Source organism: Megalopta genalis, chromosome 3 (assembly GCF_051020955.1).
Source record: "Megalopta genalis isolate 19385.01 chromosome 3, iyMegGena1_principal, whole genome shotgun sequence".
Taxonomy (NCBI): domain Eukaryota; kingdom Metazoa; phylum Arthropoda; class Insecta; order Hymenoptera; family Halictidae; genus Megalopta; species Megalopta genalis.
The window spans coordinates 24,856,118-24,874,728 of NC_135015.1; the positions used below are offsets into that span (position 1 = coordinate 24,856,118).

The 18,611-nt window shown below is 37.9% G+C and overlaps 1 protein-coding gene across 4 annotated transcripts in view; it reads left to right on the forward strand.

Moving 5' to 3' along the window:
- The window catches only part of LOC117221967 (venom dipeptidyl peptidase 4), a 440,681-nt gene that overhangs the window by 221,483 nt on the left and 200,587 nt on the right, over positions 1-18,611 (forward strand). For all 4 annotated transcript variants that reach the window (XM_033473358.2, XM_033473359.2, XM_033473357.2 and 1 more), the window contains one exon: positions 2,838-2,890. In XM_033473358.2, coding sequence (XP_033329249.1) covers positions 2,838-2,890 — 53 coding nt within the window. The remainder of the gene's footprint in view (positions 1-2,837; positions 2,891-18,611) is intronic.

An 18,611-nucleotide genomic window follows, 5' to 3' on the forward strand; every position in this document is an offset into this window, starting at 1 on the left:
AAAATTACTACGGCTCCGATAAGGTGTTCCGTACGACCTACGAAGCATACGGGCGAACGCGGAAGTGCCATAACCGCTTACATTTACAGAGATAAGGCCGCGTTCGCGACGCGACGCGTCGCGTCGCACAGTCGTTCAGCCGCGGGTAAAACCCTATTTTCGCAATGCTGGAAATGCTATGTTAATTTACCGCGATTTTAAACAAATAACGCTATTCCGGAATAGTTTTGCTGCTCCCTTCGAACGCTGCGTTTTTAATAACAGTGTCAATTTAACCCGTTGCCGTATTATTTTGTTCATAGTTTCAATGATTAGAAGTACTTCCATTCGAATAATTTCTAAGAGAAAAGATTATTTATATTAATTGTATGCCTGCGTTTACTTAAATGTAATTGTATAATATTATATTAATTTTATATTATGTATAATAATATATTAATATTAATGTTATATATTATATAATAATATATTAATATTAATGTTATATATTATATAATAATATATTAATATTAATGTTATATATATTAATATTATATATTGTATAATAGTATATTAATATTGATATTATAATATTATATTAAAATTACATTTACATTATATTTATTTATTATGTATAATAAATATATATGATATATATTTATAATAATACCACGCTGAAATTGCTTTCGATGTAAATAATATCTTTATAAATAGTATATTGTTTATAACTATATAATTTATAAGTATGTTATAGCTATGTAACTTTATAAATAATATATAAATATTAAAATAAATTATATATATAAATATATATAATTTCATCCGTATAATTTTTGAAAGTATTTTTCTATCGTAAAGGGGATGAAAGTTGCTAAATTTTCTGCCAAATAATTTCTCTCTAACATCGTGTTTTCATACATGAAATAAATAGAAAAGGAACACGTTGTCCCGCGTGTTTCTTCATAAAAAGAACGGAAACGATTGAATTTCGTCCCAGAAACGAGCATTTCGGTGCACTTGCTCGACACGACCAGATTCTCGGGGCGACGCTATGACGCGGAGAACGGAAGTATTTATCGGCGGAATAAGAGAAGCGGAGAAATTCAGAGCCGAGGGAAGTTCCCCATCCGCCTCTCTACATTTGACTTCCACGGATGACGTCTCACGCGCGTGCTTGCATCGCCGAGTAATTATCTCGAGAAATTGAACTTCTTATTTTACTTGACTCCAGACTATATCGCCGCGCGGCGCACGGTTCGCTGCTCAAAAATGTTCTACAGCTCGTTTCCTTTCAGCTGCCAACCGAAAATCATTGTTCCGCCGAAAGTTTCATCTCGGAAGTTATTTCGACGTCGACGTTCGGTTTCATTGCGTGTGGACCGCGAATTTGTTCGAAATATCAACGTGCTTTGAAGAATTTTATTCACCCTTATGATGAAAATAAAGACAGATCATCGAGATAACAAATTATTGAAGGGCCCATAACAATTTAATTGGAGCAGTGATTTTTTTAATTCGTTCTAAAAATGTTTCTACACCCCCAGAAATTTTGTCGAAGACGTAGAACATTATTAAAGGGTCCATAATAATTTAAAAGGAACAACAATTTTCTAGTACGTTCTACAAATGTTTCTACACCCCCAGAAATTTTGTCGAAGACATAGCGCATTATTAATGGGTCCACAACAATTTAATAAGAACAACAATTTTCTAGTACGTTCTAAAAATGTTTCTACACCCCCAGGAATTTTATCGAAGACGTACAATATTATTAAGGGGTCCACAATAATTTAATAAGAACAACAATTTTCTAGTACGTTCTAAAAATGTTTCTACACCCCCAGAAATTTTGTCGAAGACATAGAACATTATTAAGGTGTTCTCAATAATTTAATAAGAACAACAATTTTCTAGTACGTTCTAAAAATGTTTCTACACCCCCAGAAATTTTATCGAAGACATAGAACATTATTAAGGTGTTCTCAATAATTTAATAAGAACAACAATTTTCTAGAGTACGTTCTAAAAATGTTTCTACACCCCCAGAAATTTTATCGAAGACATAGAACATTATTAAAGGGTGCACAATAATTTAATAAGAACAACAATTTTCTAGTACGTTCTAAAAATGTTTCCACGCCCCTGAAATTGTTATCAAAGCCGCTAATCACAATTTAGAAAACCGGTAACAATTTAATAAGAACAACAATTTTCTGGTGCGTTCTAAAAATGTTCCTACTCCCCTAAAATTATCAAAGACGCTATACCTATTTCAGAAGGCTCAAAATTTGTCTGCGTTCGAAAATAATTTTCCAACGAGACAAAATATAATTAAACATCTCGCGATTATTAACATCTCACAAAATTGTGAGATGTTAGCCTCTCCGCGAGAATAATCATGACGCAACCCTTAAACGAAAACTGTGAACCCGGTGATTTCGAGCGTCGCAGACGGGTTCAGCCTGAACGAACTAATAACGCCGTGAATAAGCACGGCCTAAGAAGCATTTTCTGAAATTAGTCGGAAAGCGTTCCGTGGCCGCGGGAACGAACAGAAGCTAATCCAAGAGGCTAATAGAGCCAGCACAGCATCTGGGACCGTGAGCCGTGGCAGAAGCTGATCTCGCAATCAGCGATCTCCGTGGCGACCGCCGGCGGCCACGGTCGCGCACCAGGCCGAATAATTAAAAAAAGGTAACGAACGGCGGGGCATGGCAGCGCGGCCGAACACGCGGTAACCGCGTCGCAGCCTAAACGCCGGCGGGCGTTTATTCGGCCCTTAAAAACGTGGCGGGCATCCAATTTGCCGCGGCGACCCGGCCAATAAACATTCACCGTTACTCTTCTTTCTGTTGCAGCTCTATCGGCACACGTACCTGGCCCACTACAGGATCGTGAACCTGAGAACCTTGTAAGTAAACGAGCTTCGCGCCCTCCCCGCGCCGCGCGCCCACCCTTCTCCCGGGGAGAGAACCTCTTCCCGCAGCCCCCGGCCGCCATTTAGGATAATCGTATCTCAAACTTATTCCGCGGGCCGGGTTTAGATTTGCATTTTAATCTTCCCGCCACCGCCGGCTGGTAACGGCGGCCGTTCCCACAAATTACGACGGCCAGGCCAGCCCCGCGAATTTCAACCCCTGTCTCGACCGCGACGATCTCTCGTCGACGACCGTGACGGCGTCGTCTCGCGACACCGTCGCGATCCGAGCGAGTTCGAGGATTTTCGAGCGATTATTTTACCGTCCGACGAGCCGCGTGGACAGCGAGATTAACGTTGTCTCGGAGCGGTTTGTTGGTTGTTTCTTTTCTTTTTTTTTCGTAAAATTGTCTCGTGTAAAATTGTAATGTTATGTAATATAATGTGTAATATAGACGATTTTTGTCGTAGTAATTGAACGGGTGAAGTTTTTTTATTTTGTTACGGATTTTGTGAATTGTTTTCGCAGGACAAATGGGCGAGTGAATTATGCGGTGTAGAATCAAGTAGACGTGGAAGAAAGTGATCGAAACTATGTAATCTTGTAGTAAAAGATCCGATCTTTCGACTGTTTTGAACTAGAATTAGGTGGGTTGTTTAGTTTTCTTGTTATCTTGTTCTGAACCAGTGTACGATGGCAGTTCTTACACGAAATGCAGTGTTTAAAGAAATAAAAAATAAATTAAGTAAACGTTGGAGAAACTAGTTGACATTATGCAGTTTTATAGTAAAAGATGCGATCTTTCGACTGCTTCAAGTTAGAATTAGGTAGGTTGTTTAGTTTCTTTGTTATCTTGTTCTAAACAAGCGTCTGATGGCAGTTCTTACACGAAATGCAGTTTTTAGCAAGATAAAAGATAAAAAATAAATGCAGTGAACCTAATCTCATTGACACTGTGCAATTTTATAGTAAAAGATCCGATCTTTCGACTGCTTTAACCTAGAATTACATAGGTAGCCTAGTTTCTTTGTTATCTCGTCCTAAACAAGTATTTGATGGCAGTTCGCTTCCATAAAGTGCACTTTTTAGAAAGATAAGAAATAAATCAAGTAAACCTAGAAGAATCTCATTGACGCTATGCAATTTTATAGTAAAAGATCCGATCTTTCGACTGCTTTAACCTAGAATTACATAGGTAGCCTAGTTTCTTTGTTATCTCGTCCTAAACAAGTGTTTGATAGCAGTTCGCTTCCATAAAGTGCACTTTTTAGAAAGATAAAAGATAAATCAAGTAAACCTAGAAGAATCTCATTGACACTATGCAATTTTATAGTAAAAGATCCGATCTTTCGACTGCTTTAAACTAGAATTACACAGGTAGCCTGGTTTCTTTGTTATCTCGTCCTAAACAAGTGTTTTGGTGGCAGTTCGCTTCCATAAAATGTGCTGTTTAGAAAGATAAAAAATAAATCAAGTAAACGTATACGAGACTAATTGACATTATGCAAACTTATAGTAAAAGAACCGATCTTTCGACTGCTTCAAACTAGAATCAGATAGCTCCATCATTCTATTCGTTATCACGCCCGAAACATAAGCGTCCCAAAATGCGCTTCCTAAAAAGCTTAAAAGTATCGACACCGCGCATTCTTCTATTAAAAAAGACCGATGATTCGACCGCTTCGAGCCAAAATTAAATGTACGGTTCGCTTCGTTCGTCATCCTGTCCTAAAATGTCGCGTTCGTGCCAGTTCCCCCGGACAATATCGTCGGCCGCTTAGGTCAGCAAAGTCGAATAAATCGCCGTGCCGCGGGAAAAGTTTCTTAGCGGCGGCGAACTTTGGAAAACGCGCGCAACAACCCAATATTGTTTCGGATCGAAAAATAGTCGCCCCGGTGAGATAAGTTCGCCCTTTACGTACCGAAAGTTCGGCCCTTGAACTCGCCCGTTAGCCGACGGCGACGGATGAAAAGCGAGCGGCGGCCCGTCCTTCAAAACTCGAAGGGAATAAAGCGAGCCGGGGCTCGCCCCTCCGGGGAAAACACCGTTCAACGGGGAAACACGTGATGCTTCAACGGAGAAGTTATTCTTTAATGACTTTCGAGACACGAGCGACCAAGAACATGCCTGCGAACAGGGAGGGAGGGGCGGGGGGTGGAAGGGGGACGCCGAAGGGGGGACGGCGAAAACTGTGCGCGCGGAGAAATTTAAATTCCTCGTGCGCGCCTCTCTGAACACGAAAGCCTTTCAAATATTTGAATAAACCGCCTTTTCGGTAAACACATTCTCGAAGTTCTTTGAGGCCGCGCGGCGCCGCGCCGCGCCGCGTCTACACGCGGACGGTTCACTTTATTACTTCGAACGGGAACGGAAAAATCAGACGGAAGAATGAAACGGTTTATTGCGATTTGCGGGGCTCCTTTGAGTCCCCCCCGGCTGTTTCATTAGAAGCGTGATCGAACGTATCCGCGGCCATCGATTCGCGATAGTTCGTACGTTATGGCGGATGGTTGCCGTGTCTGTCTAGACGGAGGATCGTCTTTCCGCGAAATTGAAATGATTGTCGTCGATTGCAACGAGGATCTGTCGAAAGGAAATTTCTGTTTACCTTTCTTTGGGGAGTTGATAGTGAATCGAAAATGGTACGTGGATGAGCATACATCATGGGCATTCTATTAATTAATTGATTAAATTATATTATGATATATATGATATATTGTTCATTCATGCGATAATAATTATATAGTAATACTAGTATAATATAGTATACTAATATATTAGTACTATATAGTATATTAGTATACTATATTAATTGATTAAATTATATTATGATATATATGATATATTGTATACTAATAATTATATAGTAATACTCATATATTAGTACTATACAGTATAATAGTATACTATATTAATTGATTAAATTATATTATGATATATATGATATATTGTATACTAATAATTATATAGTAATACTCATAGATTAGTACTATACAGTATAATAGTACACTGTATTAATTGATTAAATTATATTATGATATATATGATATATTGTATACTAATATATTAGTACTATACGATATAACAGTATACTATATTAATTGATTAAATTATATTATGATACATATGATATATTGTATACTAATAATTATATAGTAATACTAATATATTATAGTATACTAATATATTAGTATTATACAGTATAATAGTATACTAGTAATAACTAGTACACTAATAGTATACTATACTATGTCCTAGTACTTATATACTATATTATAGTATACTAGTATATTAAATATTATATAATATAAATTGTATACGTAAGACCATTATTTTCATTGTCAGAGCACTATATTCTTCACCCCAAATTAATCCTTCGCGAGAAAGTCGAGAAATTGTGACCATTGAAAAGTGCAATTCTTCAAATCAGACAATTATAGTCTCCTTTCAATTAATTTCTTAGAATAAAGGCGCGAGAATGTAGCCATTAAAAGGGGTACCATTTCCGAAGACAATTACGCTTTGTTTCTTAAATGAATTTCTTGCAGAGAGACGCGAAATTCTAGCGATTAAAAGGTGCCCTTTTCAAAGTCGAACGATTACCTTGTTCCTGAAATTAATTTCTCGCAGAAAAAGCACGAAAGTCTAGCCATTAGAAGCTGCCAAAGTAAGTCGTCTCGAAAATAAGAACCGAATACAATAATGTCTCTCTAATCGACACTTAAAATCGTCCATTTTTATGGAAAATCTGAGCTTCGATTAGAGAGACATTACTGTATTTCGCTAATTCGCTGATCGAAACTTCGAATTTTCGCCGGAAGAAACAAAGATCCGCGCTGCCGCGAGCAAATAGAACTCCGGAATTCGTATTCACGGTGACAGGGGACGTTTTCACGGCAACGTCGGAATATCTTTTTCGTAGCATCGTGTTAGGAATCGGCGCTAGAGGTCTCCCAGGGCCAAAGAAAATGTCACCGGCAGAAACGGCAACATTTCAAGGGCTGTCGTTCTTCGACTCTTCGGCAACACGCCGCGCCGCGTCGGTTCGTTCATTGTGCAGGTCACGTCACCGGAGTCATTCATGCGCGTTCGCCCCCGCCTCGTCCCCGTCCGCGATTCGCCGCAAGTTTTTCTCCTTTAACTTATCAGGCCATTTCGCCGGTGCCACCGCCACCCTTCCCGTGTCAACCCTGTTCGGCCAGTTATTTCGTTAGGTTCCTCTCTCTCTCTCTCTCTCTCTCTCTCTCTCTCTCTCTCTCTCTCGACGCTTCTCTATTAAAACGATACCTCGAACAATCTGCGGAAATCGCTAATAAATTGCGAAAGTTCTAGATGGTTTTCTAAATTTTTTAGACTGTTTCGTATCGAGATAGAAAAAGAAATAAAATAATATAAATATATATAAATATAAAATAAAATAAAAAGCCCACGAATTCGGGGATTTTTGAGGGATTATTTTACTGTCGGCCGATTTGAGTGGACAGCGAGATTAACACTGTCTCAGCAGTTTGTTAATTATTTCTTTTTTTCGTAAAATTGTTGCATGTAAAATTATAATATTATATAATGTAATGTATAAATTTTATATAAATAAATATTATAATTATTACTATTGTAATATATATAATGTATATATATTATATTATTATTATAATTATAATATATAATATATATATATATAATATTATATATTATATTATATATAATATATAATATTTAATATATATATAATAATATTATTATATTATTATTATTATATATATTAAATATATATTATATTATAATATAAAATTTATTTTTATAAATAATAAAGCTTCTAAATGAAATAAACCTTGTACATAAATAATAAACTTCGTGAACGAAGTAAACTTTGTAAATAATAAAACCGTGTTTTCGCAGTTTGAACACGGTTCGATGCAGTCGCAAAAGGCCAGCCGGTGAAATATTTGCCAGCGAACTGCATTATACTAAAGTCTCATTAAAATCGGCGTGTCACAGTTGGAAACGTTTCCTTGTTAGGCTACGTGTCCACGCGAGACCACCTCCCCGGGGATATGCTCAGCCCCGTCCACTACACCGGCAAACTTTGCCGGAGATTAAACTCTTGAGAGCAGAAACGACAGCCACTGAAAGGTAATATTTGTCGGCGAGTTGTTCCCGAGGCTGTCTTCCGGCAAAACTGGATTGTCGCGGAAGAAACGGACGGTTCAGGTGTCCGTCGAAAAAGGAACTGACCAAGAGAGAGAGAGAGAGAGAGAGAGAGAGAGAGAGAGAGAAAGATAGCCGGCCGCATCCTCAATGAGATCCTGTCCCGGATAGCCGCGAAACTTTCCTTTCAAAGACCATTGAAAACATTCGGCCGAAACATTGGCGCGACTGTTGGACGAACGATTTTGTACCAGCTTTTGAAAGATTAGCCCTTTGGATCCCGCGAGCGAGATAACTGCTCCTTTTCTGCTCTTTTTTTCGCTGCCGCCTTTGACGCAGGCCAATAGAAATCCCTCTTAAGGAGACTCGCGAACTGTTTCCGCAGGTCTTTTCCTTTTCCTTTCGAGATCCTGCAATTTTTCAGATTTTATTCGCGAGGTTTTGCGAGCTGCTGGAACATTTTTTGAGGGCCGGGATGCCGATGTCTCGAGTTGTGTCGGTAATATAGGGTGTCCCGAAAATGTCTCGCAATTCGGAAATGGGATGGATGGATTCCTGAGGTCATTCGAAGAAACTATTTCCTTTGCTGAAATGCAATTCACGGCTTCCTTTACGAGTTATTTATTATCTCTTTCATTTATATCTTCGTAATTAATGATATAACGGTTCATTTCAGCCTAATTTTGAGAGAAACTAATAAAGTACCCTCCCAGTACCAAAAATCGTGGAAATAAATCCTACTAGCCACAGTGATTGGCGCATATATTTGCCAATTACTGCGGCACCCACCGCAGTAATAGACACACATTGGTAAATGAGAAAAAAATGCGCCAATTACTGTGGCTAGTAGGATTGATTTTCCGAAACAAGAAAAAATGAGAGTAGGAGTGTAGGTCGATCTTTATTTATCGGCTACTATGAAAAAAACAAGAAAACGACGGCTTACATAAACGTATAACCAGAAACGACTGGTTAGCTAGGGTTAAGTACGAAAATGTTAAAAGTTAAGTGAAGTTAAGTGCCAAAGTAATTTATACTCGGATCAAGAGATTGAGTCAAATGCGTCTCCTAATTATTATAGCCGATCACGTGGATATCATAGGATCACATTGTTTTCCTGACTCGTGTTCACTGTGACTCGCCTGATTGACCCGCGTACATTGTTTAGTATCATTTTCAAAGTCGAACAATTACTACTATTGTACATTCTCCCTCAGCATCACGAACTTTTCTGAATACAATAGAGACAGACGATACCACACATTTCCCAATTCGTTAAATATTTTTCCTGTCGCGCATTCGATGCGCCAATTTTCCCCGTTAGATGTACAAAAAAAATCCTCGATCACGATGAAAGAAGGGGCCCCTTGGAGCCGACAACAAAGAGGGCCGCTCGTCGCGCCCTTAATTCCGAGGTAACGCGCGAACTTGTGCCAGTTACTGGCTGCCCATAGACCTCAAAGATAATTAGCCATTTATTATTTAACGGCCGCTGCATAATTCACCGGGATTTTCGCAACATCATTTTACTCTCGGAAAGTTGGCCGGCCCTTAAACCGAGATCGAAAGAGAGCTTGAGCGAAAGGGAGAAAAGGGGAGAAAGGGAGCGAAGAAGAGAGACAGAGAGAGAGAGAGAGAGAGAGAGAGAGAGAGAGAGAGAGAGGAGACCGTGGGCCTGAATGTTTAAGAAAAACGTTACGTGGCCAGCATTTTTTCCCCCGAACGTTTCATACCTCTCGACGCTCGAAAAGCTTTAAAAGCCTGAAAGCTTGGCTCGCCGGAGCGAGGCATAAAAGAAAACTTGCCGGGCTTGGCCGGCCCCCTTTTTTTGCTCCGGCAAAAAGTTTCAGAACGATTCCGTTCGCCGGTTGGCCTCGCGAGATTCTTTATCATACACTGGCCGGGGCCAACAAACGATTCCAATTAGCGATCAAGAACAAAGAGTGAGAGAGTGAGAGAAATAGAGAGAGTGAGAGAGTGAGAGAGAGTGAAAGAGAGAGAGAGATGACCGTCTTCGTAGCTTTGACGTTGGGGAGGCGCAATTGCAGCGAAATTGCTGGGACTGAAGTGGCCGGAATTACAGAGGAGAAAGAATGTCAGGCTTCGGTATTATCGAGTTGTAATTGCGAGACTCGACCCTCTATCCACCTCTTTCTCTTTCGCAACACCTCCTGGTTAGGCCAGACTACCACACAAAGGAACGTTTCCGACTGTGTAACACGTCCATTTCAGACCTGCTGTTCTCCTTGGGTCCCTGCGAACCGAAATGAAATTTACGTTCGTAGAGGTCGCATTTTTCCAAATACAGCAAATTCTCCATAATTTGCGCCCAGAATGCACACAAAAATGCACAATTTGGGACAATTTGAGACAATTTTTCCATTACTGCACCCTGTTCGATAAATATAAATATATAACATAAATTATAGATATAACTGTATAATATTATATAAATTGTAAATATAAATATATAATATAAATATAAGTATATGGTATAAATATAAATATAAATATAAATATATAGTATAAATATAACTATAAATATATAGTATAAATATAACTATAAATATATAGTATAAATATAACTATAAATATATAGCATTAATATAAATATAAATATAAATATACAGTATAAATATAACTATAATATAAAGTATTAATATAAATATAAATATATAGTATAAATATAACTATAAATATATAGCATTAATATAAATATAAATATACAGTATAAATATAACTATAATATAAAGTATTAATATAAATATAAATATATAGTATAAATATAACTATAAATATATAGCATTAATATAAATATAAATATATAGTATAAATATAAATATAAATATACAGTATAAATATAACTATAAATATATAGTATTAATATAAATATAAATATATAGTATAAATATAAATATAAATATATAGTATAAATATAAGTATATAGTATATAAATATAAATATATATATAAAAATAAATATATAAATGACCCCGTTCGATACGTATTTCGTTCCCGCAAGAAAGAGAGCCTTGGCGTCGCGAACTTAAATGATTCTCGTTCGCGTTTACTTGATCACCGTCGTTCACGTGCTCGCCCGTCATAATGACGAACTTTCGACGAGTGTAAACTCTCGCCGGGGTCCAGGAAAATGGCGGCCGAGTGGGTAATTAAATTGCAGGAGTTCTATCGAGCGGTCGCCTTTCGTCGTCCGCGAAGCCAGATCGAGTTAATCCGCGGGAACTCCGTGCGGAACGATAAACGTAAAATAAACCGCGGCAGCCGGGCCGCATGCTCGGCTGCGAAGCCGCGAAATTCAATCAAAATATTCGCGCGTCGACGCGAAGCGACGCCCGCCGCCGTCGTCTAATTTCTGTTTGATAGAAGCACCAAAACAACGCGCGGTCGCCTATTATTTAAACATTCTCCCGCGTGTGCCAGCGCACTAATTTTCTCCGGTGATCCGAGTCGGCGAATTTAAGGATGAAATTGGAGAAATGCGATGTCTTTGTATTAATTACTACTAAATTAATCTGATTTCAATATCACCATTTATCGTGTTCTCTGCAAGATAATTTAATCCGGGCAAAAAGAAAAATTGAACATGTCTTATTCGATAAATATCAAGTGAATTATTATTATTATTAATTGGAACAATTAATTTGATTATTATTTAAAGCATTTGGGAATGCAAATTTCGCCTGGCACGTTTTATTTGTACGCCGAATTCCAGGACATCGAAGAGAGAAATTTGTGAATTTGATAGTAAAATGGTGGCATAAATTGTCGGATAAGATTTCAAATTTGCCGACATGGCTGCCGATTACTATGAAAACGCGCAGATATACTCGTCTCGCGACCGCCCGCCTCGTTGTTTCGCGGTTGTCGAGCGGCATTCACGGGAGGTCGCGTTCGCAGGCCGTGCGGAATAAAAATCGCGGGAATTCCGTGCGTGAACGGGCCGCGCCGTGGAGCCATCGATCGTAATCAAATTCGTTTAAACGACTTGATCCGGAGCAGGAGGCTTGATTGAACAAACAGAGCCCGGGGCACCGGGGTAACAAGCGAAATTCTTTTACGTCGTGTCGCGTCGCGTCGCGTCTCGTCGCCGCGACGATTCCAATGAAATTTTTCAATCCGCCGAAAAACAACGGAACGCAACAGACGGGTCCTATTTTAACCGCGGACATCGAGTGCGGTTCGATTCCGGTCGGACGATCAAGTTTCATTAAAATGCTCTCTCTCTTTCTCTTTCTCTCTGGCTCTCGGTTTTTTACGAGAAACGAATGGAATGTTTATCTTTCGTAAAAACGTTTCGATAAGATTTATTTCTACAGATTCGAATTCATCGTTAAAAATGCTATAGAAATATTTTGATTAATAGTGTTATTGGTACAATTTTACGATACTTTTAAATATTATTTTAATTCGTTAGATTCGTTATTGTAAGGTATTGTATTATATTTTTATTTTGTTGTGCTTTATTTTATTCTATTTTAACTTATTTTATCTTGTCGTATTTGATCTGTTGTATTTTAGTTTATTTATTCAATCTTACGGTATTGTATATTATTCTATTATTATTGTATTATATTATTCTATTCTTGTTGTATTTTATCTACTGTATTTTATTTTATTTATTCAATTTTATGGTACTGTATATTATTCTATTTTAATTTATATTATATATTATATATTATATTATATTATTCTATTCTTGTTGTATTTTATCTACTGTATTTTATTTTATTTATTCAATTTTATGGTACTGTATATTATTCTATTTTAATTTATGTTATATATTATATATTATATTATTCTATTCTTGTTGTATTTTATCTACTGTATTTTATTTTATTTATTCAATTTTATGGTACTATATATTATTCTATTTTAATTTATTTCATCTCGTTTTATTCTACATTAATATTTTGATATTATATGTAAGGAGAAGGTACCGCTTATAACTATATAAGAAAATTCGATAAACTTCTCAGAATTTTTATAAAAATACACTAATGTCTCCCTAATTGACGCTCAGATTGTGCACAAAAATGGACAATTTGGGACAATTTTGGAAGAGGAGATACGATTAGTCGAGCCTTGCAGCTCGTTTTTATAATTGTTGACGATCGATAACCATAAAAATCTCCTCTTCAAAAATTGTCCATTTTTGTGTACAATCTGTGCGCCAATTAGGGAGACATTACTGTACATATTTTCGAAATGTCGTCTGAAACATGATCGGCACTTGTTCTCTTCGCGGGATCGTCGAATGACAAAAGCGCCGAGCAACGATACTAGCTCGGAGATAAAGTCCGGATTAATATCTCCGTGAACGTTAATATCGTTATCTCGGTTGGGAAAAAAGATTGAATCGATGTCAGAGAGTTCGGCTGGTTTCGAAATGAGAACCGCTCTTCGCTTGCGGTGATCCGGCGAGCAAAGTGGTGTCGCTCGCAGTCCTCTTATCGCTCGACGGCATATCTCGCGTTCCTCTTTCCGAGCGCGGAAGGATCCTTAAGCGGAACCTCCGAGTGAACTTTCAGCCGGAATGACGTTAGATCAATCAGTCATTCTACGCGGCATCCGAAGTAATTTTCTTTCTTCAGGAGCACGTTCGCTTTTTGAATAGGGTCTTCCGGATGGTCCACGAGATGCGCCGCTAATCCTGTTCTCCTCGCCCGCTTCTATCCGCCACTCTCGGGCGACCTCTGGGTTATCTTGAATCTTTGGTGACTTCTTTCCGGCGTGATCGTCCCAAGAAAGTCTCCGCTCGAGGGAAAACGTCTTCGATTTTAATTCGTTGGCTCGTTCGTCGGTCGTTTGATCCTTGGAACGCCCGAAATCCTTGCGGCCGTTACACTTTTGCGTTACATCCATTGAATATTTTATTCGTTTCTTCCGAATCGAAGGAACAGTCGATTCTTCTTGTTATTAATAGATTTTTAGGATTTTATGTGTTTATGATAAAAATGGCTTGGTCACGAAACTGTTGACACGTTGAATAAATCTGAATTTATATTTAATATTTAATATTTATATTTTATATTTGAATTTATATTTAATATTTAATATTTATATTTTATATTTGAATTTATATTTAATATTTAATATTTATATTTAATATTTATATTTTATATTCATATTTTATATTTATATTTTATATCTAGATTTTATATTTAGATTTTATATTTAGCTTTATATTTTAGATTTATATTTTATATCTAGATTTTATATTTAGATTTTATATTTAGCTTTATATTTTAGATTTATATTTTAGATTTATATTTTAGATTTACATTATATTTTTGTGACATATTAAAATGATTGTCAGAAAAAAGATGTTTTTGTCGAACTCGTGATTCTGACAATTTTGCTAGACAATTTTTATTTTGCATACTAACCGATAGTCTACTTATGAAAAAAGAATTGTCCGGTTTTATTAGCGAAATTATTGAGGACGAAGAATTGCTGCAATATACCGTAAATTTCTCAATTAATATATAAATATCCATTACCCAAAAATTCAAACAATTCAACATTTAGAATCTAATGTATTGAACCATCGAAGCTACATTACTTGACGTGCAATAAAAAATTAAGTACCTGATACTTAATAATAAAAAATTGAAATATCCAACGTAGAAGAAAAAGTTGAATAATCGTGCAATAGAAACTGAAATTAGCTGATGCACGATAAGGAATTAAAATAGCGGACGCACGATAAAAGACGAAATTACGGTAACGTACGGTAAAAAATTAAATTCTCGAGAGCGAAGAAGTCGTGGAATAAAGATGAGTACCGCGATGTACAGAGTTTTTCCGTGCTCGCCCTCTTCGGCAAATTGCTGCACAAAAATTTCTGTCTGATCAAACATTCACAATCTACTTAACCTGAAATACATTCAGCATCGCTGATGCACCGTGCAACGCGATGCTCAAGTAGCACTCTATGCAAATGGAAGCCGTCAAACGAAATCTATCAATGAATTGGGAACTGTAACACCGTGCCGCGGAAAATTCGATACTTCGGCTATGCAATTTCATAGAGAACCACGAAACGCGGAGCGCATCGCGCATTGAAATTTGACATCGTTCTGCCGAATTATGACGTTACGTCGATCGATTTATCGGTCATTAACGATCTCCCGAGGGCAGTCGAACGCGCAAATAAACAACAATGTAAACAGTCCGATCGTTGCAAGAGCTTTTTACATTATTCGGTCCATCGTTGCAGGCGGTGCAGTCCCCTAATTCACAATAATGGACAATTTGGCAGGATTAGTCGAGCCTCGCGGCTCGTTTTTATTATATTATTATTATTTTATTTATTTATTATTATTATTTATTATTTCATTTGTTATTTCTTTATTATTAATATTTTTATTATTAACAGTCATTTACTATTACTCGTACTTTCGGAATGAGATATGTTTGTTTTTTAAGATTCGACAAAATTCAATATTTTGTCAATTTCACCGATCCGCCCTGTTTTTATCTTCGACGAGATTTCAAGGGGCTTGAGAACTTGAAGAGACTGGAAAGCCTAAAAAAGGAGACTTTATTCGAATAGTACAAACAGCTTAGGAGGTTCGATAAAGGACAGCTTTATAAAGAGAGGTAATCCCATTGTTACAACGGAGCTAAACGACCGTGGCGAAATGCAGAAAGTGCTCCGCTACGATAGAATTAATTAAAATGCACAACGATTCGCGTGTCTCGTCGAACATCCACAATCTACTCGCGTGTTCTACGTATTGCGACGAATGAATGGGGCAAAATTTATGCCAGATCAAGCGTGCACGATGCATCGATCGCGCGTACTTATTCTATATTTGCTAAATTAATGCACAAACCATCCTGTTTGATCAAACCATTCGGAGGCTAATTGGACGGTCTACATATTGTAATCGATTAATGGAGTAAAATTTATGTCCGACCAAACACACGCGTGCACAACGAGAACGTACACACATTTTCTGTTTTAACAAATTAATACGCAAACTTTCCCGTCCGGTTAACCGTGCGCAATCCGCTTGGCTGTTTTATACATCGAACACAAGCGAACACGTAAAACGTTCCCGGTCCGATCGAACGTGCACGATCTAGTTAGCTATTTCGCGTCCAATTAATTAATACGCGGAACTTCCTGCACGATCAAACATGCACGATCTTCTTACGTATTCTGTGTCTAATGAATCGATGCACGGAACTTCCCGTCCGTTCAAACATGCACGGATCTACTCGCGCCTATTGATGGAACGGCGACAGGAAGTAACGAATAAAAAATAACGAATAAAATATAGCCAACGACCGAATTTAACGTTAAACCTGTCGAGCCCTAAAAGTAACTAACGTATGCTGTGCTTTATAATGATAAGAACACTGTATTTATTTTAAGCCTTCCGCCATTTTTATTATGATGCATACTCGAATAAAGAGATTGATTCAATCGTTTGTTAAGAGAAAATCTCTATAATTTGAACAATTTGGAAATAAAAAATGTGAGAAGCGGTCGTTTGACCGCCAATGGTAGGTTTAGTGTTAATGGTATTAAATACAATTATAGAACACGGTTAAATTTAATAATGTAAAATACGATTACAGATCACGATTGAATTTAATAATATAAAATATAATGAAAGAACACTATTGAATTTAATAATATAAAATACGATGAGAGAACACGTACGATAACGATGAGATTTAAAGATCGAATGACGGAATGATTGAACAAATGGTACAAAATATTAGTAGAGCTATAAAAAACAGTTTAATGACATTAAAATAATAGCACAGCTCCATGAACAATACAGGGTGTCCCGAAAATGTCTCGCAAACCGGAAACGGAAGGTTCCTGAGGCCATTTGAAGCAACTTTTTCCTTTGCGAAAATTTTCTCCGAGGCTTCGTTTACGAGTTATTAACGAAAAACACTGACCAATAAGAGGCGAGCTCGGCTGGCGCGCGGCGGCTCAGCCAACGAGTGTACGGTGCCCAGTTCCGCTCGTTGGCTCGGCCGTCTCGCGCCAACTGATCTCGCCTCTGATTGGTCACTGTTTTTCGTTAATAACTCGTAAACGAAGCCGCGGATTGCATTCTCGCTAAGGAAAAAGTTGCTTCAAATTACCTCAGGAATCCCCTACTTTCGGATTGCGAGACATTTTTGGGACCGATATATATATATATATATATCCGATGTGCCGATCGCATATATTCCATCGCACATTCTCCGTCCGTTAAACAATTGGCGAAGCATCCTCCAGTCCTAGCAAAATCTTGCACATCCAATAAATAGAAGCATAAAATTCCCAATCTGACCGAACACGTGCAACCCGCTTATCCCCCGAAAGGTTGAGCGATCACGACGTCCACGATCGCGACCGATGCAGCCTCGTAAACGGTTTCCATCGGACGATACGAGAAACCATAGGCGATTCGGTGCTATCATATCGCGAAATTCGATGCTCCGGCTGGACAACGCTCGCGCGCATAGCCCGGCCGTAACCGTGAAACCACTGATGTCGTCCATCGAAATTAGCTACGGGGCGGTGCGAAATTTGAGACGGTGGCCCGAAGACCCGACACCGCTTTATCTCTCGTTAACGATCTCTTAAGCACGGACAATTGGTTCGCCGAGCCCGCGCGCGCGCGCGCCTCTCCGGGAGCAGCTTCGTTTAACCGGCCGCCGCGTCGCCGTCGTCTTATCAATTAACAGCAATAAATTTGCGGGACCCGGGAATCCCGCTACCTCGGATTCTCTCGGCTCGCAGCGGGGAATCGGAGATCGATACGGCCGATTCGAGCCAAACGGAACCGAAGCGCGTCGCGTCGCGTCGCGTCGCGTCGTGTGTCCGCCGCGTACTTTGTAGCGAAACGGACCGAGGTCCCGGCCATAAAACCGGCTTGTACGCTACATGAATACCCGTGTTCTTTATTTATGGGTCTTCACGAGCAAGTTCCTTTTGAGTGCTGGAGAGAAAGAGAGGAAAGAGAGAGAAAGAGCGTGACCGGACGACGCTCTGGCATTACGACAGACGGAGTCGCGGGGACTTTTCATCGATTTTTCTGCGCGACCCACGCTATACTAAAACGCTATTTTCTATATTCTTGCAGGACATTGTTTAAGAAAATTATGAATTGTATAAATATATATAAAATATAATATAATAATATAATGGTTTAATGATATAATATAATGATAATATAGTAATATAATAATAGAATAATAGAATAATAGAAAAATAGAGTAATAGAGTAATAGAGTAATAGAGTAGTAGAGTAGTAGAGTAATAGAGTAATAGAGTAATAGAGTAATAGAGTAATAGAGTAATAGAGTAATAGAGTAATAGAGTAATAGAGTAATAGAGTAGAGTAATAGAGTAATAGAGTAATAGAGTAATAGAGTAATAGAGTAGTAGAGTAGTAGAGTAGTAGAGTAGTAGAGTAGTAGAGTAATAGGGTAATAGAGTAATAGAGTAATAGAGTATTAGAGTAATAGAGTAATAGAGTAATAGAATAATAGAATAGTAGAATAATAGAATAATAGAATAATAGAATAATA